Here is a 13956-nt window from a genome sequence, read left to right as displayed (position 1 = left end):
TTAGATTGAATGCTTTTATTATCACAACAACTTAAAGAGAAACCAGGTACACATGTAACAATGTCTTGGTTCCCTTTGAGCTCTTTCTGTAGAAGTGTTTTAATTTGATAAGGACTTAATATGTTGTACTAGAGTCTTACAATAATGGCTTCACTTGTGAAGGTTTTTAATATATTATTATGGGCATGCCAAGTAGTGGCATGACCATATTGCAATCGTCCAGAATGGCCCAAAGGGCAATGTTGCTAGCATTTTGCTAACAAGCTAAAGTCGCAAAAGTCCCACTGCGCACCAGCGGGTGTACAGCATGACCCCGCTCGGATGTGGAAAAAAAAAATCCCCAAAAACTAAAACACGGCCGGAAAAACGAGGAAAAACATGAAAATGAAGGCGATATATTAGTATCTAGAAAAGGTTTCCCTTTTCTTATTATTCCGCACTTTTTTTCGTCCGTTAATGCGGCCCGAACCGGAACGTGCACCCATGCATGGCATACATCGTTGGATGCGTCTCCATCATGCCTCGATGGGCATTACTTTTCTCCGTAATAGGGGTTACCGTGGCAACGCTAGTTGCCAAAAAGCAAAAAAAAAGGTGAAAATTCAGACGCTTATTGCTCGGCCCAACTTTATCGTAGAGACATCGTTCAAACTTTCAAACACTCAGCCCGATTGTCCCTAACCGACCGTACAACCTTATTATGCCAAGTATTACAGTTTTTGTGATATTGACCTTTCATTTTTTTTTTTTTTCCGTTTGACTTTGGACGCTTGTTGCTAGGCAACAGGTTATTTAAGAGACATCGTACAAATGTTTCCCGACTCGGCACGCTGTGGACTTCAACATACTCAAATTTCATGAAGCTGGGATTTAAGGAAATTTTATGTCAAAATCCAGGCCCCATGGCCCCATTCATTCGGATGGAGTTTTTTACCATGGTGAAAAAAAAACCTATCCGTTAACATAGCCTGAACCGGAACATGCACCCATACATGGCATACATCGTTGGATGCGTCTCCATCATTCCTTGATGGGCATTACTTTTCTCAGTAAAAAGTGTTACCGTGGCAACGCTAAACGCCAAAAAGCAAAAAAAAAGGCGAAAATTCGGACGCTTATTGCTCGGCCGAACTTTATCGTAGAGACATGGTTGAAACTTTCAAACACTCGGCCCGATTGGCACTAACGGACCCTACAACCTCATTATGCTAATTACTACAGTTTTCGCGATATTGACCTTTCATTTTTTTTTAAATTTCTGTTTGAATTTGGACGCTTGTTGCTAGGCAACAGGTTATCGTAGAGACATCGTACAGATGTCCCCTGACTCGGCACGCTGTGGACTTCAACATACTCAAATTTCATGAAGCTGGGATTTAAGGAAATGTTATGTCTAAATCCAGGCCAAATGGCCCCATTCATTCGGATGGGGTTTTGTACCATGGTGAAAAAAAACCTATCCGTTAACATAGCCTGAACCGGAACATGCCGGAACAATGCCATACATCGTTAGATGCGTCTCCATCTTGCCTAGATGGGCATTACTTTTCTCAGCCAAAAGCGTTGCCGTGGGGACGCTAGACGGCAAAAAGCGCGCCCCATTAATAGCTATGGGAGCACAGGAATTAATGCAATGCAACCGTAAACACCTCAAACAGACATAGAAACACCCCGAACACAAACACTACAGCCCCAAACCAAAGCAGCGAGAGGAGACGAATGGGCGGTAGGGCATGCCCATATCAAAATTTCCAGAAATTTTCTAGTATTATATATATTATTAATAAATTAAACACATTTATATCTGTAAAATGTTCTGCTGGAAAACAAAACATAATTTTGGACATAATATTTTGCTCATGAGCCTTAGTTATGCACACTGCTTATGTTAGTTGGATTTAAATTGCACATGCACTGGCTTTTACTGAACAGCAAGCTGGATTTCAGATGAGCTTAAACCAACTAAGACTTTGTGTGCAATGTTTTAGAAAAAAAGGAAAAACATCCAAAAGGGGAAGAAGAAAGTAAAGCAAATGTTCAACACTGACTTGAAGTCAAGGCAGCAGCTTCTTCTCATATTCTACTCTGATCAGCGTTCAACATTTTTTATCATTCACAAACTAATCCTACGTCTGGTTTGACGGCCTCATAAAACTTTAAGATTTTCCGGGAATAAATAATAAATTTCGGTTCATCATGAGCTTGTTTTTCTTCATTTCTGAAGCAGATGGAAACGTGAAATGAAGTGAGATGTAATCAAGTGTCTCATCCAGACTCGGTGGGTTTAAATGAGGTGCTGGGTTATTTTGGATGCTGGCCAGACACTTGAAGTTTTCAGAGATGTTCAAGGGACAGAGATCAAAAAACTGACAAGACTCTTGAAATGAAGCAACCAATTGAACTTTATTTGACATGTGCTGTTTTACACATTCAAATTTCCCTCAGAAAAAGTTTCTGCTAGTGTCGCTGCTGCGGACCAAGTTGTTCCTAAGTGATGCGGTATGAGCCATGTCGGTACCTCGTCATGTAAAAATAAACATGAAGTAAATGAATGAATGTGAACTGAGATTTTTATTGGATTACTTTGATTGAAACTTATCAGACAGAACTTTTTTTGCTCATTAGTCTGTGCCGCCTTTGTTTTTGAGATATTTCATCCTCTGAAACTGGCATCCCGCGGCACCAGGTCCCAAGGGAGCTGATGAAATTTCGTCGGCGCACGTATCACTTTAACCCAATTGGTTAAGATAAGAACTTGAGCAGCTCAGTGCCCTGATTTTAACCTTTTGAAGGTTCAAGGCAGTTTTACAGCATGTGTTGGTGCTTTGCTCTCCAAAAAACCAGGCAAGATAAATGATGTCACTTAATGGTGTGGGGGTCGACCATCTGCCACTGAATTCACAGTGCTTCTGAGGGACACGCACTCTTTGTTGCTCTGCAGGCGGGCTGTAATGAAGTCATTTCCTGCTCAGCTCTTCAGGCCGTGGCTAGCAGAAGGCAGCAGCAGGTTGCATCTTCAAACGGCTCGGTGATCAGCTGAAGATCACATGCTGTTTTATTGTACAGTTTCTTCTTTAATGCGGGCCCTCGGCCTCACCTTTCTTTCTCCCTTTCTGTTCCGGTTTCTTTCTTCCTACTTGGTCAGCCCGTCACCTTTTTGAACAGCTTGTGAGTAGAAATGAGGCAAATGAGGGCTAAGACTCTTCACATGATGCTCACGTATGCTCTTACCCACAAACCCAGTTTGTTTTGTATTTTGACATCACAGAATACTTTTATTTTTTTACATAATATATATTTCGTACCAGTAAAAATAACAAATACAGCACATATAAACAAACACAGCAGACAGGGTCATCTAGAGCAAAGGAAAACATGTCTCCATCAATCTTAAGAGAATGGGCGGGTTGGAGTAGCATTGGGTTGGGGTCCTTTCGTGTCCATAACAGTCTTTCTATGATAATCCCTTGTTCATGTAGCATTTACATACATCATGTTCTTCCATAATCCTCAGACAGTAAACCAACATCCTTATAACATGTCATCCCAAATCCAAGTAATGTCTCCATTTCCTCCAGGACTTGTTTCCCTCATCTGATTCATGTCTGAGGGAGAACGTTAGTTGTTCCATATTGTGGATTTCTTTACTATATTTATCCATTCTGAAATTGTTGGACACTCAGCCATTTCCTGGTTATTGCCTTTTTACTACTTGCTAGCAGTATTTTCAGTAAATACTTATCTTGTTTGTCCAGCCCAATTGGTATGTTCCCTAAGTAAGTATGTGGAGATGTTGGGGCACTCCCAAAATATATGATAATGGCCAGCAGACTTATTTCCACATTCTCTCCAACACTGTCCGTATTCTGGGTCGTTAGTCTGTGAACTCTTGATTTTAGGAGTTATAAAGTACCTTAGTGTCTTCTTCCAGGTAAATTCTCTCCACAGATTAGACAACAAACCCACTTTAAAAAAAATAAATTCTTCATAATTTCTCCTCTTATGTAAATGCATCTTATTTTCTTTCCCATTTAATATTCAGCTGTGAAGCAAGTCTTGATTTGACAAATCCCTGCTCAGTGAGGGTTATATTTTCTCTCATACACAAGCATGACTCTGCTAGGGTGCAGCTGATTGTGTGAGACCATGTCGGTGGGCTTACCGTCTGCTTGTGGTGCATTATGAAGGAGGTCGGTCTCCATTCTCATCTGAGGGATCACGTATCAGCCGATTGGAAAATGGATGCTTGCATTAGAAAGCTCTCAGAGTGAGAGCTTTCCTGCTGGCTGCTCTTTGGTAGCACCAATACATGGTAATTACAACAATATGCTGAGTTTTTCTTATTCTCATCAATCCTCATTAACCAATAAATTGAACAAAGTCATCATCTTGATGAAGTAGCCCAACACTGGTCAATTCTTTGTAAAATGATTTGTGCATATATCAGTGGAAAAACCTGGTCATTCTGTATATTCAGGCAATCAGCTTACTTTATTTTGTTGTTCATTTATTTTCTTATTGAAGGGGGGCATGATGATGTAGGTCCAAGACCTGGCTGACGGACGCATTCCCAGATTGTAACGCTGCCTCCACACGCTCGCGTGATCACTGGATCACTTCCTACACCATTGTTCTTACCCTGATGCGTCCATCACTCTGAACAACTGTAATGATGACACATGTCACAGTAGGGCTGGGCGATACGACCTCAAATCAATATCACGATAAATTGGGCAGTTTTATATCTATAACGATAAATGTATGATTGATAAGATTGTTAAGATTCCAATTCCATTTTCGATTCTGCTTAACGATTCGGTTCTTTATCGATTCTCATTTGGAAAAAAAGGGACAATAAAAGGTTGATTAGCACCACCAATATAACATTTTTATAATAATAAATTAAATATTCTTCTGTAGAATTAACAAAGTACTACTTTAATTATTCGGCGGCAATTCCACCAGAAAGTCCAATATTTTTCTATTAGAAATTAAAATTCCCCTTTTTTAAAAGGATAGATGAACTGAGCACTCAAAAATAAAACAGTCAGCCAGTGACAAATACAATCAAGACGAAATACAATCAAACTGTGTATTTTGCAAATCTGCAACCCGAAACCTATGATGAAATATCCACTTGACAACTATTGGAAGTTGCCCTGTTATCATCTTTTTTACTGAGATGTAACCAGACTTTCAAACGTTCGTATCGTTGGGGCGCCATGTTTACTATTGACTGCTGGCAAACGCACTTGTGTATGCAACATGCGTAAGCTACGCAACGTCCGTGATGACGTCATTCTTGACCACTCTGGAATCGAAAAGGGAATCGTTTGCAAAATTTGCAAACGATTTCAAGGAATTGAAACGTGGGGAACCGGTTCTGAACAAGGACCGGTTCTCGATTCCCATCTCTATTAGCCGGCAACAAAAAACATCTATTTTCAGATTGGCTGATTGGTCGTTAACTCCAAACAGCTGCTCTGAGTTGAGGGTTCAGCGCACTGCAGCGTGCCGTGACTCGTTTGTAAGATGGACTGTTGGAGTTACTGTACGCTGAAGTTAATTTCTCGTTAATTTCTCTCACGTGTGGCGTGAGAGTGTGTAAACTTGTTGAAATGCGCGAGTATCACACTAGACAGCCCTGTTATATCAGCCACTTCCTCGTTTGAACCATCTGCCATTTTCTTGGGTTTCCCTACTCGTTCAGACTGGATGGGTGGAGTCATGTGATTACAGACACGCCCCTTGAAAGGGGAATAAAACTAGCCTATCAGCACACAGTCAAAAAAGACAAAAATATGTTTTTTTTTTTTTTTTATCAAAACACCGAATTTGCCAACATGGGAAAATTGACGTCGGCCATCGCAGTAAATGTCTGTAACAGTACATTTTCGGTTTATCGCCCAGGCCTACGTCACATCCAGCTTCAGTAGGTAACAATAAGTGACCTCTCTCAGTAGACAGAATGGTTGGAAGCTTACACCCAGCTGTTCTACATCTGGGGCACAGAGGTGCTCCTTTATGGCGCTTTTACACTAGTACCTACTCAGCGCCACTCGACTCGCCTTGCCCTGGTTTAGCGCTTCTCCACTAGGGGTTGAGGCGGGTGGAGCCGTGCAGAGTAGATACTTTTCTGTAACTACTCTGCCGAGGTTCTAAGCGGCTGAGTTGGCCCTGCATCTGACGTCATCACACTACAGGCCACCGATTGGTCGGGGGGCCGTCAGACGTCTGAGTCCAGAGGTGGAAATCAGCGAAAGAGCGACTCGCAGCTTCTTCGTTTTATTCCACCAGTAATGGCAGTGCAAAAGTCTCTTTCATGATCCAACTCTGAGGTGCAGACGTTCATAAACCTGGTAGCTGAGGAGAGAATTAAAAAGGGATCTAGACGGGCGATAAGGAACGACCAGATCTACCAGGAGCTCTGTCACTTCATAGCTGCTCGCAGCTCCAGCTGACTTTTCAGCAGCACGAGACAAACAAACAAACAAAAAAATTGGCGCCGCTTGAATCTTCTCTCACTCTCATTTTTTAACTTGATATTGAACACAAGTCCCAGCAGCACATCTATCATCTCCTCCAGGTTCTACATCTTTAGTGTTGTTGTCTTCTCCGTTTAGATCACACAATCAAATACGTCACAGCAGCTTCACTCCAACCCGCCTACTTCTCATCTGCGTGTCTAAAAAGAAACGAGGGAAAGGCGAGTGGAGGCGAGACGAGTCGCGCTAGGTACTAGTATAAAAGCGCCATTAGTCACATGTCGAGGGTCACAGCTTCTGTTGTTGGCTAAGTTAAAAAGCCCTGGTTTCTTAATGCTACGCTGTCTAGTCCAAATACTTTAATACTTGGTGCGCAACAACTCTTTCTGTATTACACATCGTCATCCTCCACCCATCCACCCAATATCTACAGCCTCTTATTCCAGTGCCGTGTTGCAGGGGTCTCCCTGGAGCTGATCTGAGCTCTCCTCAGGCTAAAGGCCGTGATACACCCTGGTTGCCAGTTCAGCGCAGGAATATCATCCTCTTTGGCTAAATTTGACCAGACATTTAAGTGATCTATGATCAACATCATGGGTCATCCGGGAGGATCTCAGAGTAGAACTGCTGCTCCTCTGCATTGACAGGAGCCAGAAAACCAGAAAAAGACTAGAATAACTTCTCACCAGCAGAAAACTAAGTTTCTCTGATGTCTCCCATAGAGGACGCACCAATGTGAAGCCAACTCCTTATGAGCGCTCTGGTCGTTCAACTTGGGAAATAAGGGAACAGCTTTGTTTTCAGTTGTGGGAGAATGCATCAAAGAGATCCAGCAACCTGGATGCAATAACAGCTAAAAATGAGCACTCCAGCTAATAAACACGGTTCTGGCGGGATCAGCTCACAACTAGCAGAACTAGTTAAATGCGTTAACCAAGTCTCTCTGCCCAGACACAAGGACAGCTGGATGGCTTCGCCTCGCCGGTGGTCCCGGCGAGGTGCGTCTCTCTCTCTTTCTCTCCCCGTGTCAGTAGAATGAGGGGATGTACCGTCGGTACTGCAGCTGGCCTTCCTTTGTCTCCGAGTTGGTCTGAATCCGTTCACGTCAATGGGGAGGCGTACAGGTCCCCCATTCGGCTCGTCTGAGGCCTGGTCGGCTCCGTTGCAGAGCTGCAGCCAGACAGACCATAAGCTGCCGTTTCCTGGTAACCAGACGGCGTCTTCAGACATGGTGATGGAGGAGGCGGGCCTTTGGCTGGTAGATCTTCACGCTTAAATAGGAGCTGGGGCCTTTAGAGCTCACAGGCTCAGGAGAGAGGAGGTCCGTGTTGGAGTCGTTGTGAAAAAGAGAGAGAAAGGCGGAAGCTGCTCTTTATAACCGGGCCCTACTGGGTTTTGGGGTCCATGCTCAATGAGAAGCCAATTACTTTTCCAAGGAATATGCTACAAAATATCTAGGAATACATTTTGTCAAATCAAAGTTTATTTTCGACGGGACAATGCATATTAATGAACACTACATTAAGCAGTGTAAATACACAGGATTTTAGAAGAAATGCTAGTTTCCACCCGCAGTCCCCACAGAAAACATAAAAACAATTCAGTCAAACAATACAATCAAACAAGGGAACAAACCTTAAAACATACATAGTAGCAAAATAGATTTAGCAGCATTTAAAAGCAGTATGGATTGTATCTAAAGTGACTTGAGCAAAATATGCATATTTAAATAATGAAATACCAGCAATGGTAATATGGTACTGAGAGTATCCAAGTTGTGTGACATACAAAGTGCGTGTTGCATTGCACATTGCCCTAGTACGTACGGATTAAAACAGATAATTAACATTAAGACAAACTACACACGTTTAAGCCTGGTTGTGATAATGTGTAAACAGTTAGGACTCTTTGGAGTGTTTGTCACTTGGCTAATGAACATACTGGACCCTTAATAGCTCCTTGAGTGACTTTATGTTAAGACTTGGAAATAAAACCCCTCATGAATCATGTTTTTCAGATGTGACCTCAGCTTTACTCCTTGGTGTATTTGTGGGCTTCAACGACAGTAAGAAAGATGTGTAGTATTGCCTTTTAGTTCTTTCCTGTCTCCACTGAGAATAATCCTTCAGATTTAACTAAGGCAGAGCAGCAAAACGGGGCGTGCGTTTGTGTCGCTGGTTGGTGAATACTCTTAATCTCTTTTGAAGCTGCGTTTGGTTTCTTTAGCATCATAAAGTGCTCAGGTGAAGCCGCTCTTTATAACCGGGCCTTACTGGGTTTTGGGGTCCATGCTCAACGAGAAGCTAATTCCTTATCACCTGCAGTATGTTTCTAAGGAATATGCTACAAAACAGAAATACATTTTGTATAAACAGTTAGGATTCATTGAAGTGTTCGTGACTCGGCTAATGAACATACTGGACCCTTAATAGCTCCTTGAGTGACTTTATGTTAAGACTTGAAAATAAAACCCCTCATGAATCATGTTTTTCAGATGTGACCTCAGCTTTAAGGCTGAATTATGGTTCTGCGTTAAATCAACGCAGAGCCTACGCCGTAGGGTACACAGCTACGCGGGAGGCTCTCCGTAACCTACGCCGTAACCTACGCCGTAACCTACGCCGTAACCTACGCCGTAACCTACGCCGTCGCCTGACGTGCACCTCCCAAAAAATGTGACTACGCATCGAGGCGACACAGGCCCAGCGCAGACCGAGACGGCTGTGATTGGTTTTCTTGGTAGCAACGCATTTCCTGTTCCGGTTCGTGAAGCATTAGTGAACTTTCAGCGCTCTTTTCTTCATGTGTGTGTGATTTTTTTATTTATTTATTTTTTTTGGGTTGTTTTGGTTTTTTGCAAAATAGTTGTCCTTATTTCTTTGATTCACTGTGACCGGAAAAGCCAGAAGCTAAAGAAAGTATCAACTAGCGCTCGGGGGGGGTTATCTTACGAAGGGTTCACGACGGCGTCACTGCGACGGCGTAGGCTCTGCGTTGGTTTAGCGCAGAACCATAAATCAGGCTTTACTCTTCGGTGTATTTGTGGGCTTTAACGACAGTAAGAAAGATGTGTAGTATTGCCTTTTAGTTCTTTACTGTCTCCACTGAGAATAATCCTTCAGATTTTACTAAGGCAGAGCAGCAAAACGGGGCGTGCGTTTGTGTCGCTGGTTGGTGAGAATACTCTTAATCTCTTTTGAAGCTGCGTTTGGTTTCTCTGGTAGCATAAAGTGCTCAGGTGAAGTCACCTCCAGCAGCCGGCAGTTAGGGTGTTTCCTCTCCTTCCCCTTCATCTCTCTCCTTTTGTGCGTCTCGTCTGCTGGCTGTGCTGCTGATGCTGGGGGATGACAGGTCAGCAGGAAGGACTGCAGTGTAGCGGGAGCTGGGCAGGGCTCTGCTCCACAGCCCGTCTGCTGCTCCTCCATATGCTAGCACCTCCCTCGCACCGCACACACGCACAGACCTCACCCTCCGACACTCGCGTCTGAGACAGAAGACGAGGGCGTTGCCTGCAGAGCTCGGTTCGCTTGCTGGCCTGTGACCTGTGTACAATAGCACCACTTTACGGCATGGGGGTTGTGTGTCCAAGTGTGTGTTTGTTGTAGCTGTCTTGGGTGGAAATGCATGGGGGGGTGCTGTGGAAATAGCATCTGCCTGTAAGTGAATTAGGGGGGGTGGGGTATACCAGGCCGCTGAGCAGCAAGATGCTCTGTGGTAGCAGAGGGTCGTATTGCTCACGCATTAAGACCATTAGACAGAATCTAAGACTATTTTGATCATCAATTAGTCAGCCAGTTAGTTTTTTTATCTTGTCAATCAATCTATTTCTCGGTTAGAGTCTTACATCCACTAGTTTCACCTGATCAAATGTGAGCATTTGCTGCTTATTTTATTCTTCTGCGTTAGTTTTGTGGGAAAAAAAAGGCCTTTTAATGGCACATTCAAATCACAGACACCTCATTTAGACCCCAGGAAGTTGCTTCATGTCTCCCTTAAAACAAAATAAGACAAAATAAAAAAGCAGGTCGAAAAATCCCACTTTGGGTTCTCACTCTGTACTGTGATTATTATTTTTGTCATTATAATGTAATATGTAAGCTATTGAAACCCATTTCTTTCCCATGTCAATTCTTTCATTTAATATTATTTAAAAGAATCTTCTAGAATTACTGATTAACCAGGGTGGCATCACACAAAGATTGCACAGATTGCTCATCAAAGTAGTTGACAATTAAAACAAATGAATGAATCCCGTCATTTGTCAGTTAAACTTTTTGTCAAGTTAACTTGTATTTTCTACTCATCTTGTTCATTTGTGTAAATATCAAGCAAAGTGTGTCAGTTTTATGTATTTTTATAACAAAACCAAAAAGAAAAAGCTCAGCAAAGTTATATTTACCACAAATGATCATCTAAACTTAGTTTCAGTTGTTCCGCTTTTCAGCCAAGAGCAGATGTTGTTGTGTGTTTTTAGTTGAGACGACTCCTAAAACATGCTTTTACACCAAATTCTTTTTACAGGAGATCAATCAGTTTATCTGTGTTTAGCCAGCAAGTAGCTCAATAATCAATCATGTATGTTGCCAATTATTGCTCATTATTCAGGTTTTTAAATCAGCTTTAAAAACACCTTTTCTCCCTGGCTTTTGTTAGTTTTAGTGGATTCTGGCAAAAAAATGTTCACATTTATTTCAATTTTTGATTATTTTACTTTTATTTTTTATTTCATTGTATTCTTGTATTTTGTACCCATCTTCTATTTATTTTATCTTTTTAATATATCCCTTTTATTCAGCTGTTGTTTTTTTTTTTAACTGTACAGCACTTTGGTCAACCTCGGTTGTTTTAAATTGTGCTATATAAATAAAGATTGAGTTGATTTATTCAAACTCTTAACCAGGGAATTGGTTAATAGGACATGCTACTGTTTCTCAGCTCAAATGTTACACTCTTTTACTCTGTTACACTCTGTATAAAGAGTATACACTTTTAAGCTTTTGTAAGCTGATAACTATACTTAGGGTTTATCTTCTATCATAGGATTTGTGGTTTCTTGATTTTGGTTTGTTTGTTTTGTTTTTAAACTAAAGCAAACAAGCATGTTATCTGACATATTTCATGATATTACCAACCACTTCTCTTTCTTAAAAAAAAGTACTCACATCGATGTATTATTTGCTCAAAAAAACAAATACCTTTTCAAAATATACTGTCTAGGCTTTCAAGATACATTTTTCTGTGCTGAGGGTTCTGTTGCTGCTTCGGGAGTGAGGAGGAGATAATACACCATAAAATCCTGTGATTAAGACGAGGAGGAAGGAAAGTAAAATGGAAGAAGAGAGGAGAATCTGAGCTGTAATGGAGCTCCTAAATCTCTGTCTAATGCTTTAATACCTGTCCATGCTTGAGGAGGCCGGTACGAACCCCCGCCGCCTGCATGGGCTCCGCACTAAACTAGATGGAGTGGTCTGGCAAGGCTCAGTGCTCACGCTTTGTCCCAGTGACCCATCAGACTATCTTTACTTAAACATATCTTTTCCTCATGGCTGTGTTTTTGTGGGTAACATACTTCTGCTGTCCAGGAACATCTTCTGTAGGTTTTTGTTCCTTTTAGTGGGAATAAGACACAGACGAGTGTGCCATGTTTTACCTGACGGGATTCATCCTTGCATAAAGGAATGACTATTTAATAAATGTGTTTATTGGTGTTTTTATGTATAAACTGGCATATTATCTTGTGATGGGGATGTGTGAGTTTCAAAGATAGAGATGTAAAGCAATTTATTTTTCCTGACTGGGAGGAGTGGTGCTCTTTAGATAATTTTCAAATTTTCCAAAACTACCTGGTACCTTTAGATTTTCTTATCAGAAAACACAGAACTTGAATAATATTTTAGCTCTTTGATGAAAAGCCCCAGGGCAATTAATTCCCAGCTGCTGTGGATCAAAGTATGGCTTTACAGTTGAACCTGTGTCCCAGAGCTCGCAGCCGCGGAACGAGTGGATGGAAATCTTACGAAAATCTTCTTATGAAATTAATTCAGTCACAGGAAACGAGCCAGTTCAGTGTAATGTGACTAAAGTCCTTTCTTTTTCTTTTTTCTCAGAACCGTGAGCTGCAAATCATGAGGAAGTTGGACCACTGCAACATCGTCCGCCTGCGCTACTTCTTCTACTCCAGCGGAGACAAGGTCAGTCAGACAAGTGTGCAGGATTTTTTATTTTTTTATTATCTTATTGTGTCATAGATCTTATTTAATGGTGCAAAAACTGCCAATTTAAGACTATATTTAGTCTAGTCTTAGTAAGTATTTTAAATTCAATAAAACGTACCTCTGCTTAAGTGCATGAATCCCCGTCCCTAACTTGCGCCTTTCTGAAGAACTTTCTGTGAACTTGACGCATCCACACGTATGATTTTTTTATTCCTCTCTTCTTTGCAAAGAACTCCTTTTATGTTGTGAGGGGATCTAGTGTGTTCAGCTTTCTGGTGGGATGGAGGTCTGAGCTCTGACGGTGCCGCTCCAGAAACGGATGTTTTTCCATTTCTGAAGCCATGTCTCGGTTGATTCTGATGCGTACGTTGGGTCATCGTCATAATGAAATGTGAAAATCCTCTTCACGTTCTCTCGCCAGACCATAACACATTGTCTCAAAAGGTTTGGGGTGACTGGATACATTTTTTGGCATAATTTAGATATTTTTGCTTGTTCTTTTTCTTTTTTTTTGGCAATAATCAGCCCCCATCTTGCCACCCTATCTGCTAAGACTTGATCGGGATACAGTCGTTGGTAGTCACCTGTCAGGAGTAGATCAGGACCAGAACCGTCCAGATAATCCTGCAGTCTCTCCGTAACCTCCCCGATAAGTTTTTCTCATCGTCCTCTCTCCGACTTTGGAGGGTCGTCCTGGTCTCTGCAGTGTCTCCGCTGTGCCGCATTTTCTCTGCTTATTGATGAGGGTTTTGACAGTTTCATGGTACGTTTAGTACCTTCGATATTCTTTTATATCCCTCTCCTGATTGGTAGTTTTTAACAGGAAAGTCTTATTTTCTTCGGCAGCAGGGTTCTCGGCAGGATGCGACCCCAGACATTCAGGCAGATGCTACAACAACACCAGCTGACTTTTATCTGGCTTTAATCGGGGAGAGGGGGACAGCAAATGCAGCGTGATGTGAAGTTGGGTGGAGATGTAAATGGAGAAGCTGGATAATTCTACTCTGATCTGTCACATGACTCTGCAAACACGTTGAATGACAGATTTTCAGATTAGGTTGCCCCAAAAAACCCAACACGATTGCGTCACATTGCAGATTTTCATATTGTAGAACCAAATATTTGATGGCTTTGTTAACTGTTGTTGTTGTTTATTGATTTTTTTGTTTTTGATTAATTGCTGTAGCCCTAAAAGACCTTCTGGTTTGAGAAATATGAGGAACGACTCTCCATAGTGATGATAATTTAGTCCAAGA

General features: G+C 41.8%; 1 protein-coding gene across 2 annotated transcripts in view; it reads left to right on the top strand.

Annotated features, from left to right (window-relative positions):
* gsk3ba (glycogen synthase kinase 3 beta, genome duplicate a) overlaps window positions 1-13956 on the top strand; it is a 59695-nt gene that overhangs the window by 24272 nt on the left and 21467 nt on the right. For both annotated transcript variants that reach the window (XM_061723364.1, XM_061723363.1), the window contains exon 3: window positions 12593-12676. In XM_061723364.1, coding sequence (XP_061579348.1) covers window positions 12593-12676 — 84 coding nt within the window. The remainder of the gene's footprint in view (window positions 1-12592; window positions 12677-13956) is intronic.

Source organism: Cololabis saira, chromosome 6, assembly GCF_033807715.1.
Source record: "Cololabis saira isolate AMF1-May2022 chromosome 6, fColSai1.1, whole genome shotgun sequence".
NCBI lineage: Eukaryota > Metazoa > Chordata > Actinopteri > Beloniformes > Belonidae > Cololabis > Cololabis saira.
Note: the sequence above shows the minus strand (reverse complement) of the source record. Positions and strands in the feature narration are given on the sequence as shown.